The 27987-nt window shown below is 39.1% G+C and overlaps 1 protein-coding gene across 1 annotated transcript; it reads left to right on the forward strand.

The window, feature by feature from the left end:
* Positions 1 to 3010: 3010 nt before the first annotated feature.
* On the forward strand, positions 3011 to 27987 carry LOC119891140 (calcium-binding protein 7). The gene is made up of 5 exons (XM_038702482.1): positions 3011 to 3901; positions 20925 to 21068; positions 21212 to 21324; positions 22908 to 23058; positions 25389 to 27987. Exons 1-5 carry the CDS (start codon positions 3793 to 3795, stop codon positions 25517 to 25519), a joined length of 648 nt encoding a protein of 215 aa, XP_038558410.1. The 5' UTR covers positions 3011 to 3792; the 3' UTR covers positions 25520 to 27987.

The following is a 27987-nucleotide window of genomic DNA, read 5'->3' on the forward strand; positions in this document are numbered from 1 at the left end:
GGACTCTTGAATCCACAGTGTAATCATTTGGCTTCTGAACACTTGGATCATGCCGCTGAACTGTTTGGGGTAATTTGCTGGTCATTTTCTCCTCAAAAGGAATCAGCTGACTCAGACTTCCACCTGCTGAGTTAATGTGGTTATTAAAACTTGGTTTTTAGATTTACTTGAAGGTGAATAGAAATCACAGTGCTATATATATATATATATATATATATATATATATATATATATTTGCATTCACATTCTTTTGTCTGCGGTCCAGAGAGAATATACTGTCCAAATAACAGAGTGGGAAGCCACTTGGGTGGCAAGATCAGTTGCCATCTAGTGCCAGCCTTAACACCAGCTCATCTCTCACACATACAGAATGTGTATTACCAGAATCTGCGAGACCTTAACCTAGCAGGCTGTAATCATTAAACATTTTCAGTCACAAAAGAGCCCTGTGATGCATTGGACTCTGAACACTGTGGCTATTGGATTCAGAAAGTGGTCTGACCTTCAAAGTTTCCTCCTGTTGAGACGGCTTTAGGTAGACTGATTTTGCGGAAATAAAAGGTGCCACATGTCACCCGAGGATACAAAGTTGGTGGTGCCCTTTTGTGTCTAGCCAGCGGTTCTTGGACACTGCTGACACTGTCAGACTGACCAATGGTCTGTTGTGCATTAGAAAATGCCAGCCACAACAGTGGACGTTTTGGTGTGGACTCATCTCAGTGTCTGTGTAAAGGAAGAATTCTGGAGATGTTGAAAGTTATTTAAAGGGGTTATATAACCAATTCAGATATTGCAGGTTATAACTGATCATACATGAAATAGGTAAAACTAGTCAAACTTTCCTTTCCTGGGTGCTCCTATATACTTAGCTTTATGTTCTCACCTGTTTTTCACAGACTGCTTAGTTGTGTTTGCTGGATGGCATCCATGTTCAAGTGTAAGGAGAATGAAGATACCCTTAGAAACCTTAGAGCTTTTTATTGGCCACTTGAGGACAGCAAAAAAGTTGTGAACTCAACATTGACATATCATCACCTATTAAGACAAACTTGTTAGCAGTAACACTTACATATTTAACACATCCAACAATAACGGACCAACATTATCATTCATCTGGAGTCGTGCTTCTGTCCACCTGGAGAATTAAAGTCCAATATTCACTCTTTGAGCTCTGTTTCTAATCTCCACAAATTCCTTAGGGAAATATTTGGCTCTTTAGCTGTTCACTATCAGTCTGTAACTTTGTCTGTCTGTTCAGTGCTGAGCAGGAAGGAGCTTTTTATCTGAAAACAGCTTTCTGCTGTGGTAAAAAACAAAGATCTGAGACCGGTAAGAGTAAAACATAATTCTTTAATTGTTGTTTCATTAGCTTGTGACTTCATGACTTTCCCTATTAAGAATGACTCGGAATTGATCACATGTATCAGAGGTCTGTTACAGAAAATAACACATTACTTCTGTTTGCAGTCTCAGAGACCACAACTGTAAAACATGGTTAAATACAATGCATGTCTTTATCCGTGATTGGCGTTGACAGCACCTTTCAGGCAGCATTACCCAAATTTTGGAATTGTATACAGTACAGTTTGTTCACAAATGTTCTAACAGGGACTTAAGTGAGATGTTTTATCACTATGTAGAAGGATGTGGATAAGATATTATATATTTCTTCATCTGTGGATGACTTTTTGGCAAACAGAAAGAATATGTATGTGTTCATCCATTGCCCATATAACATATAAAACAAGAAATATTTCCTTATTTGGCTTAATAACACTACATGGTCATTTTCACAGTTTGTCACCTTAATCAAATGCAAGCCCATTTTGTGCAACAGGAAGGGCTACCACTTCAGCGTATTTCAAGTTTCTTATTGCAGTTATTATTATTATTATTTGTTCTTTATTATTATTATTTTTTTACACATACATAAGTGGGGTTTGTTGCACCCCAAACAACGATGAAGTAAAGCCAGTCTAAAAAACAACAACACAAGGGTTACTGTGGTGTCAGTAAATCGGTTTTATGAATGTTTCCATAACCACTTTGCATAATAATAATAATTCACTTTTATTGCTTTGTTTCCCGAAACAGATGCATACACTGGTCAAATAAACTGCTTAGCCAAGATACAGCCAGGACACTACTGTAATTTATGGTCAATTATAGTTTTATCCATAAAGCAAGAACATTTTATAAATCATGAAAAAACATAAGGCCCCCAAAACAAATTCTCATTGTAGGGTCCCAAGAAGGCCATGACTGGCCCTGTATGTGACTGAAATGAAATGTCTGAAACGTGCCTGAAATGCAGTCTCCTGCCTACGGAATTACCAAGAAGACAACTCACCGACATCAAAAATTCAACTGGCTCTTCTGCCCTGCTACATCTTACCCCGGACTTCTTAGCCAAACATGTCAAAAAGTACAACCGTTCATTTCAGCTGGATCGCTCTGCACAGATAGTGGTGCAGCAAAGCATACAGTTGGAGAAAGACAGCCAGACAGAAAGACAGACAGATAGACACTTTATTTAAATTCACGTGACACAGCAGCAGCACATAAAAGAATGGTGCAGATGATGAGAGAAAGCTAGAGGGATTTATTAACTACTTTAACTGCTGTCCCCTTCTTTTTTCTCTCGTCCTCTCTTATAATATGTTAAATACTACTGTATGTCACCTCAGTCTAGCCAACTAAATCATGCAAAACTCCAAATGCATTATAGTGCCTGGTCATCCGTTAAAATATAAGCAAGTGGCGTTGCGAGTTACTAATCAACAATAAACCTACCATACTTAGTCATCATTCACACTTTATGGTTTGGCTATAGCTTAACATCGGTGAATAACCGGAATGCACACATAGAGAGTACTTGAACAAAAACAAAGAGAAACAGAGAGGGAGGGAGGGGAGGGTGTGTTTGTGCGGACGTATGTATCAGAGAAACAGTGACGGGATTGAGAGAGAGAGAGAGAGAGAGAGAGAGAGAGAGAGAGAGAGAGAGAGAGACTACATATCAGATATACACAGAGAGCTTCCTTTCACAAAAAACAAACACTCCTCCAACTGAAGATGGAACAACTGGATCGCACTGCGCCCCCGTGCCCATGACCAATTAGGAGCGACCAATTCTTGTCTTTGAGGATCCCGACACGCGCTTGCCAGTCATTTTTCTCACGCTTTCAAGAGACACATTTAGGTTTGCTTGGTTGTATCAATATTTTAAGTGTAACACGTCGTTTCTGTGGATTATATTAAGGTGGCTGGATCTTGAGGACGGAGTGCGTCAAGTGAGCGCACGTATCCAACAAGTGGATGCATGAATTTACTCTCTGCGGAGAAACGCTGGGACTAAAACCACAATCAATCATTGGATTGATAACCTACAAATCTGTGTATCGACTGGTCGGTTTACAACAGACTAATAACCCGCACTAATTAGCTCAGATGTGGAGCTGGTCTTGATTGAAGGTGATGTATATGTGTGCGCATTGTCTCAGTCTGAGGTAGTTTTTTTATCCATTGACTTTGTGTATTATCAAGGAAATTGTTTTTCAAACAAAATGCAATGTAAGACACCCCCTACATTTTCCCTGCTCTTCCGTCATTGACCAAAAGCAAGATTTCGGCAGACACGCTGCGGAATCCACCGTCTCTCACCTCGCCCCTCTTCCCCATATCCATGGACTCGCTTCTCTGTTCCCTCGGTGACCGCGGGAGGAAGTTGGGACCCTCTCTGTAGACATTTCTGTATGACGAGGGCGCAGGTGGCAGCCAAAGGTCGCAGTCATGCCGATGCATCCAGTCACCTCCACGTTGATGTACCGGGGGGTCTGCACCATCCCTGACATCCTCTCCTACAGGACCCCGGTGAACCTGCCCGAAGACGAAGTTGAAGGTGAGATGTTACCTGTACGTGTATACCTGAGGGTGGTCAAGGCTAGTGAGCAACACAGGAGCTGTTAATTCATAACAAGCTCATGTAGTGGCGGTGTGTGTGTGTCTGTGGTCAGCTCCTGGTGGAGCTCGTTCAAACAGATCAGCACCTTGGACAGCGCTCCAGAGATCCAGATGCAGATTTAACACGTGGATAAAGATTTGAAATGATTGATTTTCAGCTTGACAGAGGACTGTTTTAGGGTTTTGGATACATTTTAAAACCCACCCCACCCCCATCCCCTTTTCTGATCTTGTCTGATCTTGAGATATGTAACAGAATGTGCAAAAATAATTACTCACTTTGTTATTATCAGTGTTACTCAAAGGTCAGCTGTCTTGTTACAATTCTCTTTCACTGATTAAAAATATAGATTTGCATCTCATTCAGAGTTTTGGTTGAATATGCCCCCAGTGTGTAGCTGATTTGGTTGAATAAAAAAGGCATCCCCGCACCCTTTCTGCCATGAAGTGTTGCTTCTTGATGACAGCAATGATGCATTGTCTTTAACCAGAAGCAGATTTCATCAGCCCATTAAGTCTGGCCACACAGACTTTCCGATGGTCAGATAATCCAGAAGTGTTTGATAATCAATCCTTTTTCCATCTTTTCTGGGGGTGAAATATTTGTACCACAGCTACTAAATTATTTAACCAACATCCAGGGTAAATCCTCTCTTGATTTAAAAAAAAGTTATTTGAAAACCATCCTTCTACATCAATATACACATTCAGCTTCTACGGCACTGCAGAGGCACCCAGCAGCAAAAGAAGTGACATCCCCCAACAACTATGACAACTATTCAGAGCAAATTATTCTGAGGATATTCATGCCTGGAGCACTTGCGATATGAACCTGTGACATCTGGACATTATCATGCAGCAGCCCCTGGACATTGTTCAAGTCCCAATGCGTGTGTGATGTAAGTAAGTTCTTGCGTTGATGCCATGTTTTCAGTGCAGTGACACTGTAAGGTAGCTGACGTTATCCCTGCTGAATGATTTGTTCACTGCACCTCTCCTCCTTTTTTTTTTTTTGACAGATTCAGAAAGATGATGTGCACACTATCTATAAAAGATACATTTCTGATTAGGCTATGACTGAAATGCAGAAGTGTGAATTACAGACAAGCTAGGTCTTGTGAGCAATCTTGTCAGTGGGTGCTGACACAGAATTTCACAGGGAGAAATCCGAACCGTTAATTGAACCTAGAGCTGGCCACATTTGAAATTACACAGCCACACAGTCCTTCTCTTTCTCTCTCTCTCTCTCTCTTCTCTCTCCCACACACACACACACACACACACACACACACACACACACACACACACACACACTGAGGTTTGCATCTGCAATACGCACGCTGGTAGACACATAATAAGGTTGGCAGGGAAATGTTACTCAGTACTGAGGTTGATATTAATTAGAAAAGCTGAGTAGAAGAAGCCAAATATGAATTTGGTTTGACTCCCCAAAGGTGTTCAATGAATGGCCTCAGTACCTTTTACACAACACCTGTTTAAGAATGCAAAAACAGAAACAGCAGAAACATCTAGATAAAACACGAATGTGTGCAAGATAGATCACGCTGTGTTCCTTCTGTGTTTTATACCCTATTGCCTTTCTCTTTTGCTTTGACACGCAACAAACTGATCCTGTGATAGAAGAATTGTCAACATGTTAGTGCCAAAAGTGATCTTTGCATGATGTCACGCCCGTGATTATAGCATTGCATCACTCTTTATTGCGCTTTATTGTCAAACATAATTTCCAGTCTACAGAGCCTTTGCGCGACAGAAATATATTTTGTGCACAGCAGCAGCAAAGAAAAAAAAGAAAAAGATTTGTGCCATATTTCAGTATTTTTTTATCAACTCCAGAAGAAGCTTTTGGTTGCTGAAATTGAGGAATCTCAATTTATTTTTCGCCCTCCCACTTTAATTTATGCTCAGCTTTGGGTGCGATAAACAGACACCATTTCATTTTAACTTTAATTAGTCAAATCCACTTGCACTTTCCTGCCGCAGTAACTGTCGCAGGACAAAGTGAGCTGTTCCGGCTTTACAGCTCAACTTATAGTGGCGAGTGTGGAGAGAATAGGAGAGCCTGAGGTAATGCACAGTTAACAGCGGTGACAAAGCCTTTTTCAGCTGTTGTAGAGAATTAGTGATCCCATGTGAGGGATGTCTTACAGGTTGTGAAAGAGGCAGACTTTAAAGGCAGTGTCACTGGGAGACTCAATGGTGCTGTTGTCAAGAATGTAATTGAGATTCATAGCTTTTTCTTTCCAGATATCGCAACATGGGAATAATATAAATGTGACAGGGCTGATTGGTTTGTTGATTGTTGAATAGTTCAAAAGGTGACTACATACATATTTTATCATAGAGTGTGCTAAGATTTGTGCTTTAAAAACAAAATGTATAGCCTTTGGAAACAATCTATTTCTGCTCTGATTTAGTATCTTCCTAAATCAGAACATTCTTTGGGTCCAGGCCCTGAAAACTAAACTAAACTGAAAACATGTTTAACATTGTTTTATTTGCTTGATACTTCACGATTTAATCATTAATTTTCTTAAAACTTGTTTTAAACGTGATTTTGAACTGAGGATGTTTCAAAAGTCTGCTATTCCAATATGCTCTTAGAGACCTCACTGTAAAACATGGTTAAATACAATGCATTTGTGTATGCTCTACATCTGTGAGTGGTGTTGACGGTACTTTTTATGCAGCGCTATACTCTGACATTCCAAATAAATCTATTATTATTTCTGTAATGGAGATTTATAACAGAGATGTCTAAAAGAGAGTCAGACCTAGAATCTTATTGGGTTTTATAAAAAGGTTAGAAGACAATATATAAAGGAGAAAATTTGGTTGGTTTGCAGCACCCTAACTTCAACTAAACCTAAAGGCTGATCTTACCTACATCAAAGGTCGTTAAGTTCCAAAATATAGTGTGCATTGAACAATCTCGAGTATTCGTTGATCAGATGAGAAACGCGTTGCGTGAGCATCAATCTCCGTGTCTCGTCACCGCTCTCATCTCTTGAGAGATAGATGAGAATTGGTTGGAAGTCTGAGGTGTCACATACATCAGCTCGGCCGTCAGAGAGACGGGACTTTGTCACGTAATGAAATTGCACATTAGTGAATATGTGTGTGCGAGCGCATGTATAGGGACAGGAGCCTCAAGCCCTATTGGCACGCATAGCCAAGGACTTGATTTTCAATTACTGGCTTGGACACCCCAGGGATTGCACCATTGGCACCATACTTTGGTAGCCGAGAAGGCTGTCAAAGCTATAATTGGAACAAAAAGCAATTTTTCTGATGCTCGATAAGCCTTTGTGTGTGTGTGTGTGTGTGTGTGTGTGTGTGTGTGTGTGGTAGAAGGTGTGGGGTGGTAGCAAGTAACTAAATGTACAATGATGTGAGCATAAATTGAGCTCCATATTCTCCATTTCCCCTCCTACACGAGAGTAATGAAAAAAAACAGTTGGTCATATTACAGGAGCTTGATATAGTTTAGACCTCCTCCACCACACACACACGCACACACACACACACACACACACACACACACACACACACAAAGCTCAGTGTCAATATCACTGCAGGTAGAATTAAGTGGGTTTTACATTTCCACACAGCCAAGCAACAACCCTATTGGAAGCAGTTTCAAAATAGTCCCAGGGCTGAGCTTAAAGCATTTGTAACAGGTCCCAGAGTGTGGCTGTGTAAGCAGACGCCAGCAGCTTACTCTAGACAGGAACAAAATGTTTGCGTCTTTCCGACAAGGTTGTAATCAGTGCATTTTATTTATCGTCTCAGTTCAATACTGCTCTGGCTTTCCTTTCATTGTTTCTCACTTTTGTTATATTCAGAGTTGTAGAATTGCACAGACAAGCTCAATTTCAAGATAGAATAATACATATTCCTGTGTCTGCCCTTTTGTTCATTGACTCTGTCTTACATCCATTGAAACAAACTCTGAAGATTGCTTGAGGGGGGTTTATTTAATGAATTAGGCCCAAATTCTGTTTGTAACTGACAGATTCTCTAGAGAGTTGTCCCCGAAACCTCAAAACACCTTTATTCATTTGGGACGAAGAGTAAAAACTAATATATTCATACATTTATAAAAGTTAAATCCTGACATTAAAAAATGATCCATTTGACTGCTAAAAAAGCTAACAAAATGATACATTTCCTGTTGTCAAAACAGGAACATAATTGCAGCAATGTATTAGGGAAGTAGCTACAAATATAAATGAATTGATAACAAAAAGCTATATATTGTAACCATCTCAATCTACATACTAGTTATTCTCTTTGGAAGCAAGATGTCAAATTACTGTCTAAGTCATTTAATATGGTTGCAGAGAAAAGAGAAAGAGAGAAGAAAGATTCTACTTTATTTCAATGGCAGCTGCAGTCGATGAACCCTTTTTCTGCAGATGGAATGAGAAAATCAAGTATTCCTCAGATTAAAATGTACACCAAAATTATGGTTTCATATCCATATACATGTTTAATGATACTTACACTCAGTTCTAGTTCCAGAGTGTTTGGTCAGGCATGAAAGCCTTCTCTTAATCACTGTCGAAGAAACATGAAAGTGTATCCAGAGCCAAACCTGTCACAGTGCCCGAGCGGGACAAATCTCTCAAGGAGCATTTCAAACTCACCGAGGAACTGTTTGAGGTTATCAAAATCAACACAGCCTACGAAGTTATCTCTTCATTTGTTCACGCTTGTGGCAGAGTGAGGGGCCTTTTTACTTGTCTCCTGATCAAACACAGATTGGCCTGTACCCCCAGACACAGGAGGCTGAGATGCTCCACACAGGAAGTGATTGGAATAATGGCACCAAAGTCACGGAAGAAGAAACTGGGTTTATAGCAACAGCACTGACATTCTTTCATTTGCTATGTGATAGAAGTGATTGTGGGAAGGTCTGCTTCATTTTATTGCTGATTAGGAGAGTACTGGCTTGCAGTCACTGTGTTTACGGTATGTACACTTTGATAGAGCGACAATTGCGATGTGCAGAAGGTTTGCACTGGAGATGGCTTTGCTAGATGTGTGTTGCTGTAAAGGAGAAGATTACGGAAACTTTCTGAAAATTCCTTAATGTTTTTAGCAATGCTAGCTGCATTGGCTCTAGAAATGGCACTGTCAGTTGGTCAGTCAATTAACTAGTTTGGTCCAGACTGAAATATCTCAACTACTGTTGGATTGATTGCCATGAAATTTGGCACAGACATTCATGTCCACCTCAGGATGAATTGTAATAACTTTGGTGATCCCTTTTCATGTAACGCCACATGAAAGTCATATTTTGAAAATTGCCCGTTTTTTGATTTATGACCAAATACCTGCAAAACTAATGACATTCCTATCAGCCTCAGCTATACCTCATTTAGCGCTATAAGGGAAGTTGCATGTCAGCTATGGTGTTGCTACGGTGGCTATTTGGCATAAATGAATGAAATCACTCCACCAAAGAGGGTATTTAGTATCTTTAGTTAGACCCACAACAACACGCAGACCTTCTAAACAAATTAATTTTACTAAATTGAGGTAGTTATGCCTTACACAGCGCAGGGTTAGTCTGATGTGTGTCAGAGAAAAATAAAATCTGTGGGGACAGGGATGTTAGGTTGAATGTGAAACCTTCCAAAAACAACCAGTGACATTCAAATACCATAGGTTAAGTTTGTATGTTTGGATGATGAAACACTGGAAGTCAGCACTCTTGGCTTGTGGCCAGGACTGATTGGGGACTTTCTTTTCTCTGCATGTGTCCCTTAGGTTGTAAATATTCTTATATAATATTTTCTTACTGTCTTCCACACTGCATTATGTTTTTGAAAGTAGTTTGCTTTCAGCTGTAACAATTTAACACATGCCATTGGGGCTTCTTTTTCAACTTCTTTCGTTGTTCCCTTGGCAGAGTTTTTTAGACTTTGCAAATCGCTTTGACTGACAGCTGCTCAAAAAAACACTGACACCACTCTGTTCTTAATGGTATAAACTGCCTGTGAGGCGATCTTGATGTTGCTGCTCGACTCCTACTGTAGCTGCCACAGAAAACATTGACTCATTCCTTTGCCCTGAGGTGGAGGGTTGACTTCCATTCCTTTGGAAATACTTACATGAATACAAATGAAGATATTTAAAGACACCGGCATCTGCTTGGCAAGACAGAAATTATGCACATAACGTATTGCTGGTGCAGAATCAGTGGGTGTTATGTGGGTGTACTTCCAAGGGGTCAACTGAGACCATTTTAAAGCTTGTTCTGCTAAGAATATTTGCACAACAACACATAACAAAATGACCAATCATGATAGCAGCAGATATGCTGGCTCATTTTCTTGAGTGTGTAATGTGCAAACGATCCAGATGTGTTTACTTTTTTTGTCTTGCTCACTTTAGCTATTGACTGCAATTTGCAAGGCTATCTCCCAAGAAGCCATAATTAGTTCAATTATTGTTCTCTTACAGAAAAACACCTAATTTTATCCTTTGTCCTAACGGTTTGTTTCCCCTTGCATAGGCACGAGCTTTTCATATCTCCCAACAGAAGAAAAAACTGAGTTTTCATCAAAACATTCTCCCTCTGAAACAATACTGAAATAAAAAAGCGAATCAAGCTAATAAATTAAGTGTTTTTTCACTACTAACATCATTACATTTCCAGTTTCTGCCTTTCAAATCATTTTGACAATGTTACAAGGCCTGCAAACTCAATTTATAACTCGAACGGCTTTTCTTACTGATTTAGAAAGAAGAAAGACATGTGGCACTGACTGCTGTAATTGTTAAATTACTCCAAAGTTAAATGCCAATTTTCCAGTTTATATATTTATTTTAGTTCATTGCCAGAATTTGGCATTCTATAAAACCCTGATGCAGGATGGGTAAATAACTTTGCATGAGTGTGGCGGAAAGGTCCATCAGTTTGTTCTGTATGAGTGCTAGAAAAGCCTCAGAGGCGTTCCTGATTATCATTAACGACCACAAAAGACAAAAAAAAGATATACACCTACATGAAGGAGAGAAACACAAGCAAGACACGAAGATCAACTTCCATCCATTTTGAAAAAGGACATGATTTGTGACATTCCACACATGCGGCGCTGGGGACACCCATGAAAACACCTTGCTTACATACAATCAGGCTGAGAATTATAAATCTTTTTTTGTACGTCTCTTGTCAGTCCGCTCAATCCTCAACTGTTCTCGCTCTACCTACATGATGGAGGGTTGTCTTACACAATCTGCCAGACAGGCAGGAGGGCAGAAATGGATTTCAAAATGGCTCTCTCGGTTGCACATGTATCACCTGCCTGGATGAGACAAGCGGCATATGAAAAAGCTCTACTTGACATAGATGGTGACAAAGATGTGAGATGTAATGAGCCATTTGTTAGAGGACGACGTGACCCAGCACCACAGCCGGTGAGCCACAGGTTGTATCTGTCCACTAAAACAGCTTTTTTAAAAGAAGTGTGGTTTCGTGGAAATATTGTGGAGTTTGTGACGATATTATTGGCTGAAGTTTAACATAAACTTAATGGTATTCTGGAAATAACCATTGAAATGTTTTTTTTTTATTAAGCAAACGTTTGACATTTTTGGAAATATGTTTATTCGCTTTCTAGAGGTGAGTTAAATGGGAAGATTAACTATGCCTGTACGTGAACGTGAAGCTACAGTCGGCCGTTAGCTTAGCATAAAGACTGGAAACTGGAAGGCTATAGGTAACAAAATCTACCAACACCTCTGAAGCTCACTAATTAACACATTGTATCTTGTTTGTTTAATCTGTCCTTCTGAAACTTCACTGAAGACTCCAGCTAGTTACTGTGCCTGGTCAAGAAATAATCCATCACCTAATGCCCAGAAAAATGTCAAATGTCATTTTTTCACTTTGGTTTTTGTAGCTACAGATTAAAAAATTTTGAAATAACATGTTAATTAGTGAGCTTTAAAGGTAGCTGGATTTTGTTACTGTTACAGAGGAAATATGTTAATTTCTTTGCATTTATTCCAAAATAGTGAACCAGAGAAAATGTTGTCAATCGATATTTCCTGGTGCCTTTTCAATAGTGATCACAGAATGTAGTTTGTGGTCAATGACATGATCTGAAGACCAGAAATGTTCAGTCTCGCTGTTATCTGGCATGACATCGTAACTTGCCAAACTGGGTTTTGATGGTAAACATGTGGGGCAAATTAGCAGAGAATATCATGAAGTGCTCTGATTATGGCTGATGGGTAGGTTAAAGTTAAGCCATTTACTTTTTTGATCAATTGCAATGAAGGAGGGAATCTAACAGCCTTTATTACCTGCAAAATTAACTATGATGAGTTCTTGGAGGTGAAGCGCTTTCCCCCCCTTGTAATATTTCCTCCCTTTAATGAACAATACTGCAAAGTCTACATCAGACAGTAACAAAATCCAGCGGTAGAAAAACGGGATCCATTAGCGAGCATGTACCGTTAACGTGGTGGAACTGATGAGGGAGTGTTGGATAAGCTGTAATGCATAGCAGAGGCTTTTGATTGTTCATCTGACCTTTGTTTGAGGTGCTTCCTTGTGGATGTTGGCCGTGGCTCAGCTTGGTATCGGCTGTGATGATGAAAACTTGCAGCTTTGAAAACATAAGAGTGAGGGAGGGAAAAATGGAGATAGATCAATGATTCCCCTTTCCTGCTGGAAAAGAAAACTGAAATAAGCAACAGAGACAGGCTACAATTTCACAGCTTTTCACTGACTTCAATCATTCAAGGTCAAGTGGGGTTTAAGAAGTTAGCAGGGGGATTTTTTTCTTACTGAGGATAAAGTACCTCGACCTTTCCAACTTTTTTTTTCTCTTCCAGTTTCTCCCTGTGGTCGTGTCAGTGTTGCATTGGCGGGGTTAAAGCGCTTCAAATATAATAATGAATGGAGGAGTTTCTATCCAGATACAGAGATGGGATTTTTACTTAAGACACAGGCGACTTATGACTCTGCCACATACCCCTTTTGAATACTCCAGAGCCTTATTAGAAGCCTGTTATGGTAATATTCAAATCTTCCGAGTGCCCAAGTCAGCCCTTATCCACATAAAGATGGATTAAGGTTGCTATGGGTGTTTAAAAATAGTTGCATGAGGTTCACACACACACAAAGCAAAGCTGTGTTTTTCTCACACTGATAAGTTCTTACATAAAGAGTGGGTGTGCTGCAATTACCAATCCAAAGCAGCTCTGAGCAGATGCAGGTCTGACTGAGGCAAAGAGGATCTCTGGCTCCGAAAAACAGGCCTTGGATTACATTCCCGGACACTTCACTGCCCCAAAAGCTACGGCATTACCCTGTTCTGCTCAGAGTGCACCGCATGTAATTAGCAAAAGTTTTCACTGATGCTAAATTTAGCCGGAAATAAAGCTTTGCTCCAGGCATGCCTTGAAAAGCTATGTAAACATTTCCCATGTGATGTGTTTCTGTTATGTGAGGATGAGAAGAGTTCATATCACCCATTTTTTTGTGATTACTTTTTCTTTGTTATATATATATACAGTCAAAGATGATGACATGATGACTTAAAATCCACCTCAATCCTCTATCACTATATTGTCGAGAGTCTAACAGAAAACACCACACAGAAAGTTGATGTCATGCCCCTTGTCATTGAGGTTTCAACCTAGTCATGATCCGAGCACTTTCTATTTGTCTGCTTGAGTCAGCTCCATTTCCAAGTGATTCCTGACTTTGTCTAGTGCAGTAGTACAGTTCACAGACTGCAGCAAGGTTCCAGTGCACTTCATTGATATACAACAGTGCACGGGGAGAGCAGTGTAGTGTGAGTACATTGCACCTTTCTCTTGTGGGAGTTCAGCTTCAGATGCTTGACTCTCACAGCACACAATCTTAACATGGGCTTTTCATCCTCTGTCAGATCCCACCACAGGGGACTGCATGGCAACTTTGAAGGCCAACAAGCACCTCTCTACATCAAAGCAAATACCACATGCTTTCAACAAAAATATTCACGCCTCCCTGGTGGAGCCGTGGTCCCAGAGACAGAGTGGAAGATGCAACAACAACAGCTTCAAAATCTAAAAAAAAAAGAAAATCATATGTATATTAATAGGGTTGTAACGGTAAATGTAATTAAAGCTGAAAGTGAGAGTTGGAGTTTAAAGAATCCAGAAGCAATTATAAAACCTGCAGCAATGAAGGACAAATCTAAAATGGTGACAATCTAATTTAAATGGAATGCCAAGTTCATTATTTGTCCGCTTTTATGTCAGTTCAAACTGCTCTAAACGGGTACATTTTGACTTCAACAAATATGGAAAATTATTTCAAAACCTATTTGAACACCCATCGTTGCTATTCACATCACTTTTTTAATTTAAAACCATCCATAATGGCATTTTGCTATAATCCACGCTCACTGGTTTGCTATTTGGCAACCACCAAGATTCCAAGTCTTGAGAACTTAAACCTGCTCTGATCAATATTTTATATTAACAAGGGATCAAATGACAACATGTAATATGATCATTGTGTTATATCCAAGAGGAATTGTTAAACAGGAAAGAGTTGCTATGATTCAATATGAGGAATTAGCCAACAGTGTGAAAAAGTCAAATCTCCTGTCATTGTGGCAAGCAAGAAGATCTCTATCCACTACCTCAATGATTTAGAAGAAGAAGAAGAAGAATTACTTTATCCATCCCTGAGGGGATACTAAACACATACACATTGGCTCGAGATACAGACAATTAATGAAGTAACGTATTAACTTAGGTTAATAGCTGAGCCACACCTTCAAGCCAGTCTTAACCCATGCTATTTATCCTGCCCCTTTTGTCTCTGAGTGTTGACCCACCCTCCCTTTGCCTTCATCTATTCACCTTCCCCCCTCATCACTTCATCCCTACACACATCCACTCATCCTCTCCCCCTCCTCCCTTCTTCCCTCACCCATCATCCCTTCATTCCTTCTTCCCTCATCCACTCATCCTCTCCCATCCCTTCCTGTTCAATGCAGTGCCTCTCTCATGTCTAATCTAGGTACAGTCTGGATTGCCTGTAATAAACTCGGGTGAAAACACTCCGGAGACAGAGCCCCCACACAGAGTCTCCTCCGCCCGGTCTTCCATTTATCCTCCCAGACCAGTCTATCAGAAGACATCCTTCTTTCACCGTCACCCTTCCCCTTCACATCCATTCATCCGTCCTCTATCATATACATTCAGAATCTTCATAAAACCTTTAAATGACATATTGTTGCGGCAGCGTTCTTGCTAGTGAAGTTACAATTAGTCTGGGGACATGATAGTGGATTGTAGCTACTGACTTTCTATGCATTCAAAGCAACATTACATAAGATGTGTTTTTTTGCGCGATTTGGCAGTGTAATTTACCGCTGTTGTAAATAAGGACAGCTGTAGACATGCATTACATAGATTACATCATGATCGAAAACTAGCCTGTCGCCAACTTTGCTAACACAGCCAAACATCCAGCTAATAGGTTATTACTTACTAATCTGGCTCTGCCATTCCTACACATACATACATATATATATATACATTCCTCTGCCATCAGAGCAGGGGCGTCTCTCTATAACTTCAAGAAGCTCTTAAAAACTCACCTCTTCTTAGAACATTTCCACTCATAACACCTCTAACTCCTAACCTCTAACATGAACTTCCTGTGCCTTTTTTTTGCCTCCTTACAGTTATCTTATAGATTGCACTATTCATTAATTCTTACCTCTTCCCCATGGTATTTATCCCATTTATGCTGTACGGGCTAATAGCTCTTACTAGTATTTATTGCTGCTTTTATTAGTATCTATTGTCACATGTAGATCTCTTTCTTCATCTTCAAATGTAAGTTGCTTTGAATAAAAGCATCTGCCAAATGAGTAAGAGTAAATGTAAATGTAGTCCAAAAGCAAGAATGCCAGCTCAACATCTGTCTTGTATCCTTTCAGCTCTTTTAGCTCTCACCAATGAGATAAAGTCAGTCCAATATTTACTCTTGTCAAGTCTCTTGCTCAGTCTCTCTCTTTTTCTCTTCCTTGTTTCCTCCGAAGTCTTCTTAGGCCTCTTTGCAGCCTCTGCCATGATATCCATACTGAGAATACCAAGCTAGCTTCCAAAGAACCTACATAGTACATTTTAAACTTTTTGTTTCGTCATATAGCTTGCTTGCTGAAGAGTGGAGTATGAGTAAATATCCTACCCGGGATTCCGATGTTACATTGCACAGTATAGCTATAGCGCAGCGAGCCAGTAGTGGCAATGACAGAGCCATTCACTCTCTTACAAATCAGTGTTCCATCAAAATAGATTGCTTTAAGTATGTGTGTCTCGTATTTAGATCAATTTATTTCAAGGCTACATGAATAGGCGGTGATTAAATTTTGTGCACACTTGTTTTTGTTCATTCATGATTGGATGGGACAATTCAGGTCATCTGTGCAGCGTGCAGGTATACACCAATATCAGAGCTATTCCCTTTATTTTTGCCAGAGCATCTATTCACAGTCAGGGGAAAGAGAACATTTTGTATTCTGACAGACGCAGTTTCTCAATGACCATAGAGTCACTGTGGGGGTATACATGTGAATTTGCCACATTTTGGGCTCACAGAATAAAGTGAAAATGGGAGAATACAGTTGTCTCTCCTCAGGACATTTAAGATAAACTCTCAAAGAAGATAACACTCTGTCTGGATGGCGTGTGGTCAAAAAGAGAAATTAATTCTTTTAGAGGATGATTAGTCAGACTCCTTTGATAAATTGGAGTGGGGATTATGTATGGTCTGCTTTTCTTTAGAGATTGGTTACTTCATTCTAGTACTACTCTATTTGTCTCGATTTCAAGCTGAGCCAAGTGGTTTTGATAATATATTTACAATCGCTATATATTCTGGCTTTATGGTTGTATATACCTCACTGGACTTGATAAGCCATCTATTATATTTCTGGCCCATGCGGCACTTAAGCATCTGTGATCCGTGAATGGTTTGTGACAGAGTATAAAATCCACAACAAATTGTGGCTCTATTATATTACACAATACAAACTTTTTATATGAAATATACTACACACCACTCACCAGTCAAGATTTTTTGCTCAACTTGGCCTTTGATCAATAAATAAAGCTTTTAGGGGAGACACAGTATTAGCTAAAATTGTTTTGGCACCTTATTTAAGAGTGTGTTTGCCTCCTACGTGGTGGCAACATGTTTTTTTCAGCAAGTGTCGGCTGGAAAGCCCCTCTTTCTAAAGTAAACAGATGGAGCAGGGACCTCAGGTGGATACTGAGGTATTGTTATTCTACAAACAATAAGATCACACCCAGGGAAGGAAAAAAACACACAGCTGGAGGCTCTCAATGATTCAAACTATACTACCAATAAGACATTTTGTAGGGAAAAACAATGTGAAAAATAGCTGCTGCAAATGTCAATCTGCCTGGTTTTATAAATTGCATCCCCAGATGTAATCCATTTTAATACATGATTGTCAAGTACCCTTGTCCCTGCGGCAGCATTTCTATTCTGTGGACGTGTACTTGATAAAGTATTTCCTTTTGCCCCGCCACCACATTATACACAGAATGACACACACTGTGTCCTGCAATCATTGATATTTAATGTTTTGTTTTCTAACTGAAATATTTGTCACAGACTGTCACGCTGTGGATTTTGGCCAGAGGCTGACCATTTGTCGCCGTTCTGACACAAATCACCGGAGCAGCAATTCTCAATCGACAGGACTTTGGGCTATGCAGTGGATGGATAAAGTGTGTTTTGTATTACAATTCAGGAACTTAACAACAGCTAATTGGCTGTAAACTGAGAAGAGAAAGTAATTGTAATTCACATTTGAATTTTTATTTTGCCTACCTAGAAGGCTGTTATTCTCAGTCACTTGTATAACAGAGGCAAATTATGCATAATTTAGCAACAGCATTCAGTTCTTGTTTTGTTTCAATTATTTATTCAAAACCCGCTGAACAATTAATTTATAAAAATATCTTTACATTGGCCTAATCTATAATTGTCTATAAAATACCTTAATTCTCTGAACCTTATTCCAAAGCCTGAGTGTGACTCTTGCAGGACTATTTAATGATGCATTTTAATTTCCAGATTCCAACAAACGTTATGGTAGAGAGATTACTTACATTTCATGTGATTTTCTAATTTTTCTCATCTCTATCTTAACATTCATCTCCTGCGCTTTTGTGTGCTAATCAGGCGTGTGACATGACGATGTGACAAGTCTAAAACTGTTGGTGCCCTGGTTGTGGATGTTAATGCATATAAATGAAGGGATATAGTCCCTCATGAAAAGTAAACAAGCAGAGAATGCAGTGTGGCTGAACTAAGGATTAAACAGATTTGCTGTAGTGATTGTGTACCTGTATTAGTGGGGGACATCTTCTACTCTTCTTCTCTTTGCTCCTAAGAGTTTAAACTGTGTGTCCAGTACTGCAAGATCTTTTGCTGCGTCATAAATCGCATCACACCTTATTGACTCATGTTAAGGGGGTATTCCAAAGGTTTAGTATTGCACCAGAAACAGGTTATGAATGGTCAAAATTGTTGTATTTTGGGTGTTTTAATACATTTTTGTTCTTAGTCTAAGTCAGGCTAGTTTGTTGCAAGGTTGGAAATCTTGGGAGGAGCATTGTTTGACTATCACATGAACTGGTCTTTGGAGGTAAGATTCAACATGGCAGCATCTTAGTGGGCATTAACACCTACCTCATTTGGTCTAGACTTTGACCCAAACTAAAATTACAGGTGTGAAACCCCTCCCGGACCACGGTCTGGACCAAACATACAAAATTTGGTCAGATGAAAAGAAGTACTCTCAGTCTGGATCAAACTAAAACATGGTTCTGTTTGTTCCTAGTGTGAAAGCATTTTTTGGATGGTTCAGACAAGCCATTTACAGGAAATTTGGAGGTTCCTGTGTAAACCAGAAACAAACAAATTCACAGAGAAATGCACTGAAATAAGGACACAATTATAAATCTCCCGTGAAAGCTCATCTTTTAAACCTTGCTTGCTGTCTTCTCCTCCTTTCCTGCCAATTGCAACGATATAATGTTCACACAACAAGGACTTTAATTTGGCAAATTTGAACTAGCCTCAAGTTAAGTTGGTGCTGCATGTAGTAATGCCATGATAATAACGCAGTCTCAATGATAATGTATCTGTTTATCCCTCATTCATTCATTCTTATCAAAGCCACCTGTGGAACTGTTTACAAACCAATCAATGTAAAGTATAGGGAGACACAGCCCACATAGATGGATGCAAGTATGTCATGTAAAAGTTCTTTAGTGCGCTCACCGAATTGCAATGTGAGACCAAACCAAAACTAACCGAATGTATCAAAATGTATCAACACATGAACATGGTTCCAACCTTAGTGTGGCTTTTCATGTGTGAAAGGACCCTTAGAGACAGAGCAGCTAGCAGCTACTCAAAGAAAATGTATTTTATGTAGGAAAAACTAAAGCACCAATCAGCCCACACCAACCATTCCTCTGCTTCTCTAAACCCACTGCAGAATAATCTCAGTGTCATTTAACAGACTTGGAAGCTTTCATTAACCACTGTTATTTTGGGCAAAAGTACACCAAAATCATCCCAAAAAAACCCAAAATGATTTAGTAGCCCAGAATTTGTACGCAACGACATTGCATCTATTGAAAAAGCAAACAATTCACTCCATTCCTCTGTTGAATCACAGACTGAAATTGTCACTTATGAAAAGAAACTGATTATATAAACGATTCTGGACTGGAAATATCTGAGACAACTTCATATTCAACACGTGAGTGGAAAGTGAGCAGGGAGAGCAAGCGAGGGGGTTTTGGATGGAGCGCAGAACAGATTTTTTAAAATGCTAAGTGTTGCCTCATCTCCAGCTTGAATCATGCTCCAGTACCGCTTCTTTTGGGGGCAAATGAGTGTATAGAATATTATCTCTTGGTTAGACCCTCCCTGCCTGGTAAACACCAATATCTTTAAAACTCCATGTGAACAGTTTTTTATGTAGGCTTTCTGTTAAAAATGTGTAGTGTCTAGAACAAATTGAGATATCCCTGATGATATCATTTGGGTTATTTTGAGTTCAAAATGAATATATAAACATATAAAAATGTTTTTTGACTAAAGCATAGACGCACATTCACTTCATTAAGTCTAATAATCAGTCACTTTTATCTCAGGGTCCGCCATACCTTGTCTCAAAGTTGGGTCTATTTGGCTGTTATATTTTCTACACCATGTATATACATAGATTTTGTAGTACACATTTTGTGCAGTGGAGCTCAGTGCATGGTAGTATGACTAATCCTTTCACATTATTTGATTTTAATGGCTCTTACACAGATGGGTTCAGCATTCACTTTGAGTTGTCAGTAATTGTTTAAAATATTAGGCATCTTATTAAAAGTCAGTAATTTGTTTTCTTTCTAAGGAATTATTGGACTGATAGTAATCTAGGAATCACCATAATGCTAGACCTCCCCCACTTGGTATGACAGCAGAACATATCTTGTTAGGCTATTTTTGGCAGAAAGCATTTTAGTTTTTGGCAGCCAAGAGAGTAAGACTTTATGGTTTTGATTCATCCCCATACAATCTAAAATACAAGGAAGGCAGAGCACACTGCCCTTCAAAATGTTGACAATTTGTCCTGATCTCAGCTCTTGTTGAAGGGTATTTGTTTTATTTTGGCAGGGTTATTTGTTTTTTGTTTTTTTGTCATTTTAATGGTGGAATATTTGTTCTCCTGAGCTGCCAACCCCCATATAACTATGACTCAAACATTGATGCGGCATAACAAATGTGTCTTTGGTGCGTGGAACATTTCCTGCTTTCATATCCTGCTCTGCCGTAAGACTTCAGCTCGAGTGTGTGTGTGTCTTCTCTGCAGAAATACGTGAGGCCTTCAAAGTATTTGACCGTGATGGGAATGGATTCATCTCAAAGCAGGAGCTGGGAATGGCCATGCGCTCCCTTGGCTACATGCCAAATGAGGTGGAGCTGGAGGTCATCATCCAGAGACTGGACATGGACGGTGAGGCAAACACACAGCTTGGATTTTATTATCTTGAGTCACAGAGCACAGGAGCAGTTTGCTCTCTTTGTGCTCACAAAGCTGGACTGTAGTAGGCAGTAAAACCAACGACAATAAATACCAACTGCTCCTCTTTTCCACAGGTGATGGCCAGGTGGACTTTGAAGAGTTTGTCACTCTTCTGGGCCCAAAGCTGACGGCAGCGGGGTTGCCAGATAAGTTCCACGGCACTGACTTTGACTCTGTTTTTTGGAAGGTGCTCATTATTCAGTTACTCCTTTCCTGACTATTAGAGAGAAGACAGCAGAGTCGCAGCTGTAGCAAATCTCCAAGCGCAGAAACATTTAGACTCCGCCACTGTATGACTTTAAAAGAAAACCAGTTTTAATTGCCACATCCACTGGGTTGTTAAAGCGAGGATTTGAATCTTGGAGAGGTTTGGATTCCCTTAAGAACTGTGTTCTTCATCAAGACTTTGAGGTGATATCTCCGCCTTTTTGTGTGTGGCGACAGTCTTATTACTTAGAGCATTAACGTCAATTTTTATGTAAAATAGATATTAATTTATTTACAGACACCTCATTAGATAATCAATTGCTCACTTTGACAGTGGGATGAAATGAATGGGATGGAGCTTGTGTCAAAGCTGCCTTTGTTGGTAGGTGATAACAGCGCCAGAGTGGCTGTCAGAAAGTGAGGCTCCAAATAGCACGTGAAAGAGAGGGGAATTATGGGAATTCTTGGTGCCGTCAGTGTACATAAAAAGAATCACAACCAAAGACACCTGCTGGGAGAGTCGAGAAACCTGAGGGACTCTTGCAAAGGCTGCATAGCTTCACATATTATTATATGTGAACAGTAGTATCACGCGTGTGTTGCTGGATTGATCACATAGAGCCTCTGGTCACACTCAGTCTAAGCTGAAAATGAGTAACATGGATGAGCTTTTCAAACAGGCACAGATCATGGATTGGCATTTATGTAGGGATTGTGCTGGTCTTAGCCATAACAGATTATTTTTTCACTTAACTGGGTGGCGATGGAGCAGTGGATAAGACACATGCCTCTGGTGTGGGAGACCTGGGTTTCATTCCCACTGCAACATCCACCAATGTGTCCCTGAGCAAGACACTTAACCCCTAGTTGCTCCAGAGGTGTGCAACCTCTGACGTATATAGCAATTTTAAGTTTCTTTGGATAAAAGATTTTTGCTCTACTAATTTTATCCGACAGCTGGACTTTGCAGAACACAATTTTACAAAACAGGTTAGGGTTAGGATGATCTGGTTCTAAAATACGATGCATAGATTAAATTACCCAACAGTATGTAAGGGGTTGAAATTAGTTCCACCTGCTAACTACACCAGTAAAAATCTGCTCACACACTAATGTATTGGTAATAACAATATAATGCAGTTATATAATATACAGCATGGCACTGACAGGAGCCATACTCCATAGTGTGTACTTTATGTACATTTTGTTGCCCATACTTCTGCACGTTTATATAAAGTAGAATTTTCCACCATGATGCAAGTTTGGTTGCAATGCTTTGATGCCCAGTAGACAAATCACACTGCTTAATTATCAAAATAGGAAAAATATGAGTGGATGTGTACTTAGAAGTTTAACTTTCTGCACATTCTATTTTTTTTATATTTATATAAATCATGTTTATATTTTATGTGTATTTCATACTATTTTTGCTATTATTGTGTACTTTTTTCATTTTTATGTGTTATATGTGTGTTCTTGCATACTGTATGCATGTGTGTGTTTGTGGTATTGTTTCCACCACTGTGTCCATGTTAATGTTCAGTTATGTCTATGTATCTCCAGTGTGACATGCAGAAGTTAACGGTCGAAGAGCTGAAAAGGCTTCTGTATGACACCTTCTGTGATCACCTTTCCATGAAAGACATCGAGACCATCATCATGACTGAGGAGAACCACATAGAGAACCCTGGGGAGTGCCAGGTGGATATAGACAGTAAGGAAGAACCTCCTACTTCTGATGTGTGATGCATTTAGCATTTCATGGACAATTTTGCATTTGATGATATAATATTCACATACCTGTCACAGATCCAAACTAGAATACATATGTCTATATTTTATTAGTGTATGTTAAACATCAATGGGTGACTTCACCCAAATATAAAAACTGAACATGGTCCAGTACCACAAAGGTTATGTGAAAAGAAATGCTTCTTATGAGCCAGTGTTTTGAACTATTGGTATGGGGATTAATCAGTGTCATTGTAAATGTACAAATGACTGTCAGTCACCAATATACATGACAATTTGTAAACACAAAACACGATCTACAAATAGATTCAGAATCGACAAACAAACTCTTCATGATCCACAAATAGAAATCTAATCAAAATCTAAAAAATAGTAAAATTATTTGTCTGCGTGTGATGGTGATATTCTATTTGTAGATTGTTTCACTTTTGTTACAAATTGCAGTTGCTACAAATGCACGCATCACAGTTTACAAACACAATCTAACTTGCATTTTCAAACCACAGTGGATCACAGTGTATTTGCAGATCGCTTCCTACAAATAATATTGACACTAGTTTACCAAAGATAATGTGACTATGATCCACAAATATAGCCAGCCAATCAGTGGTGTTACTTCTATGACATGCCCCCTAAATAAGCCTTTCAAAATTAGAGCTGAAACGTGTCGCAACATGTACATCATCTACTCTTTATCCATTCCTTTATTTGTGTTCATGGGCATGATAACTTAAGTGCTGAATAATTATTTCCCTGTCCTCGTTTGGTTGGTGAAGTGTGACTCTGGAATACAGTTTAATATTTACATATTACTATGTATGTGTTTACTAAGCCATGCAGATTGTGTTATTTGCTCTGTAATATATTTATATCTATCTATCTATCTATCTATCTATCTATATATACTGTATATATTTGTCACAAATATATCTTTACATAAAATTTGATAGTGACAGTAGAGATACACACAGGAAGCATGGGAGAGAGGGAGAGAGTGTGTGTTCACTTTTTTCAAACATCATTTTATCTTGGCTTCGAGCACCACAAATAGATTTTATTCACTTTTGTTATATTAAAATCTTAGAGGTAGATATAATAAATAAAACCCAAGCAATGTGCATGGCTCGAGTCAGTAGTTTGTGATTTGGGTGAATTTACCATTTAAGATGCAAGCAGAACTCTTCTTAAAATTACATCAAAGATGACATAGCAAGCCATATCAAGCCATATCATGCTTAGTCTTTCACCACACTCCAATGACAATATATCAGTAATAATGCTTTTTAAAATGACACATTTCACCCTTACTGATTCCTCAACTTTTCTAGTCTCACTTTTTTCCACCAAAGTCCAGCAATCGCTTAAGGAGAATTGTGTTGTTGAAACAGCAGTGATACCAATTTTTCACATCAGCAGCCTCAATTAATCATAATGTACTTCAGCAGTGTCTGAAATACTGTGCCCTTTTAAGCAGCTGTTTTGTAATTCGAGCAACTCTGTGCAGCAAATGGCATCTTCCCCTCCCCCCTCTCGCTTTCTCCTCACCTGATAAAATTACCACACTGTTGCTAAACTCTTTCCACCTACACACACTGTCTGGAGCTCATTTGAAAGTCATTGTCAGAATTGCAGGAAATCACTAAATGAAGTAGAAGTAGAGGCAGTTTTAGGGAAAATGGCCACAGTATAAAGGTAAATTCCACCTCTTCAGTAAATTATTAAAGTATTCCTTTAATGGTTAATTTACAGGCTGTTAGGATTCTTTGTTTTTATATGATAATCTATCTAATGTACTCATATAGGTTTAATGATGGTTGGAGCCATTACAAACCATCCTATTTGCAATGACAAATATCTTTTCTTTTCTATTAGAAAAACACTCAATGATACATCAAAAGCAAGATCAATTTTAAGCAGTTTGAAATATTTGTTTTGCTTCAACTGCCTTGGTTCTTCAGATGATTCTGCTGGTATGTGACACGTTTTCTTGGAGCACTGGTGTTTTGATGAGCATCCTTTAATTTGCCAGTCAGGTGCCAATCCATTTGTTTGTTGTTTCAAAACTCCAATCAACATTTTAATCCAGATGCAGTTAAGCAGCGTACAGGTGTGAAAACAAATATTCTTGGCAGTTTCATCTTTTTTTTGTGTGTGATTGTGTTCATGTAATTGTAAAGTTTTGTGATGAACTTGTTCACTCATCAGATATCTTTCAAGCATTAAATAACACCTGATTCAATGGATCTTCACATAATTTTTTCTCCTTCCCTCCCACCTCTTCTTTTCCCCCAGCTTCCAGCCCGACGCAGCAAGTCAAGCAAACTTGTGTGCGCAAGAGCCTCATCTGCGCCTTTGCCATAGCTTTCATCATCAGCGTCATGCTCATCGCAGCCAATCAGGTGCTGCGGAGTGGCATGAAATAGGAACTGTGGCATTTTCAGCCTTGAACACCACCTAAAGGCTGCCTTACAGATACAGATAAAGCTAAAAAAACAAAAAACAAATAACAGACAATCGCACAGCTGTAAAACAGGCCAACATATGACCGTAGAGTAACTGGAGTTACCAAGGACACTACATGTGCAGGAATTGCTGACATGCTGACAACTTACAGAGCTTCAAGGACAACAGGACCTCACATGTGTTTAAAGTGGACAGCTGACTATACATATCACTCTTCGTAAAACAACATTTAGTATTCATTAGCTGTGTGCACTCGAGCAGTGTTTTCAGTATGGTGGCAGCTATAGAGAGAAGTGTAGTGTCCAGTTTTGTATTTGTCCAGTGTACCATGTGGTTTATTATAAACGAGTAGAAAGAAATCTGTGAAATATTGTAATGACATTGGAGAAAATTAGATAAGAAAGTGCAGTTATGTGCAAGGTCTGGAGTGCAAAGTGTTGTGGAGCTGTTGTATGTGTTGCAACATAGTTCAGAAACCACTTGGGAATAACAATACCTTTGTAAGAAACAGATAAAATGGTTTGCAGGGAGGTGCATGTCATCGTGTGGACAGTTTTACTCATTCACTGACTGCAGGGCTTCAGCGTGAGAAGGATGGAGCGGGATGAAGCAGGTGAATGGCTCTCAGGAGGAAGGTGCAATCTGAATGCACAGGTAACTGGCTGGACATGCAGTGAACACTCAGCTCTCTCTGTCTCCACAGCAGGGCCTTGTGGGCCTCAGAGAATGACCATCATCTATGCATGAAATGCATGGATTTAAACAGTTGTCTTGACACATTTGTAAAAGTTCTTATCAATGTATTAATCATTATGACTGTGTAACAGAGCTGTTTTCAATTACTTATGACAACTGTGAGCAATTATGTGTGGTGGGGATATCAGCAATTTCAGCAAAAGTAAAGCATACAGCTGCATGAAGAAGAAGGGCTGCTTTAGTACATGCTCGTAAAAAAATATTTTCGGGATTGCTAAACTATGGACCCTTTGCCCCGTTTGGGCACCTGATGATCATCAGTCACAGCAAACGACTCGTGCCACTCAACTATTTAAAGAATATGCATTGAAACTGATCTGGTTGGGAGTGCTGACACATACGCACAGGAATGCATTTTGTTCTTTTTTTTAAATTTCTTTTCTGTTTGGATGCGTTGCTATGGAGCAATAAATGTGTGTACAATAGACATCTCACAATGCTTTGAACAGATGTGAATCTTCAAAAGCGTTAGCACCAATGGACCTACTAACTTTTGAGGTCAGAAAATGTTCTATAGCACTTTTCAAATTAAGGTGTTGGCAATACATCAGAGACATTGGCCCAGATCAAACAGCGGACAACCCTCTTATTCAGTGAGATACAAAAACAGGTGAGTGGAAACCTGGGTGTCAGAAGCTGCCCAGGGCATTGCAGTTTGACAAGGGCCAAATGGTGTAAACTGTGGCAATAAAACATAAATATCTGTGAAGCACCACATGAATTTGATTGGGTGTAGTTTAGATTGTTGTGCATGCACCTGGGTAAGGTCTGTCACTATTGATGTGTATTGTACATAGAAAACAATTTCAACCAAAGCTTTAGAGGGGTCTGTGACAAGAGAACTGGGCCAAATAATGAGAGCAAGCTTCGTAAACAACTGATTAAATTAATATTTTACCAGTAATTATTTAGAAGAAACCAGAACCAGAAGTCAAAGATTCAATCTTACCTGAAAGGTAAGGTAAAAAGGCCCTTCAAAATGGTCTCAAAAACAAGATTAAATAAAAATTATTCACATGAATATCCCTTTTAAGGATCGTTATTGGCAGCTCCTCCAACTTGAATCTCACACAAGAGCCAGAACCTCATAGAGGCAACAAAATCTTCGCCCAAAGCCAGAAAGCATAACGACTATCTGATGCACCCAGGCAATTTGTCAAAAGTGTCAACTCTGTGCAGAACACAGTAAAAAAAAGATAATTTTTTTTTATTAACAAATATCTTTGTTTCCATTTTGCACTTGAAAATGTGCTGCAGCGCACAACAACAACTCACCGTCATGATTGTTCATCCATTTCCAAATATAGTTTAGGCATAAAGAATTACTTTACCATAGATATATCTATTTTTGTGATAAGAACGTGATGGAAAAGAATATTAACTGACTGACAAATTATACAAATTTTCATTAGTTTTCTATTATATCATCACTGAGGGAACATTTTCATGGGGAATAAAGTTATAATAATTAGATTTGTTGCCTTATTCTTTGAGACACTTTGGCATTGTGAATACACATAAAAACACCAATCATGAGTTTATTATTTATCACTCGAGCAAAAATGTACAAACCAATATTTATTTTCTTTTTACATGTGAAAAGAACTGTATGAACATGTTGATAGTCTGAATGTCCTATTTCCATTGTTCTGTACTTTGATACTTGTCTTTG

The sequence above is a fragment of the Micropterus salmoides genome, unplaced genomic scaffold (assembly GCF_014851395.1).
Source record: "Micropterus salmoides isolate LMB-PRFRI ecotype aquatic unplaced genomic scaffold, ASM1485139v1 Ms_hic_scaffold_7, whole genome shotgun sequence".
Lineage (NCBI taxonomy): Eukaryota > Metazoa > Chordata > Actinopteri > Centrarchiformes > Centrarchidae > Micropterus > Micropterus salmoides.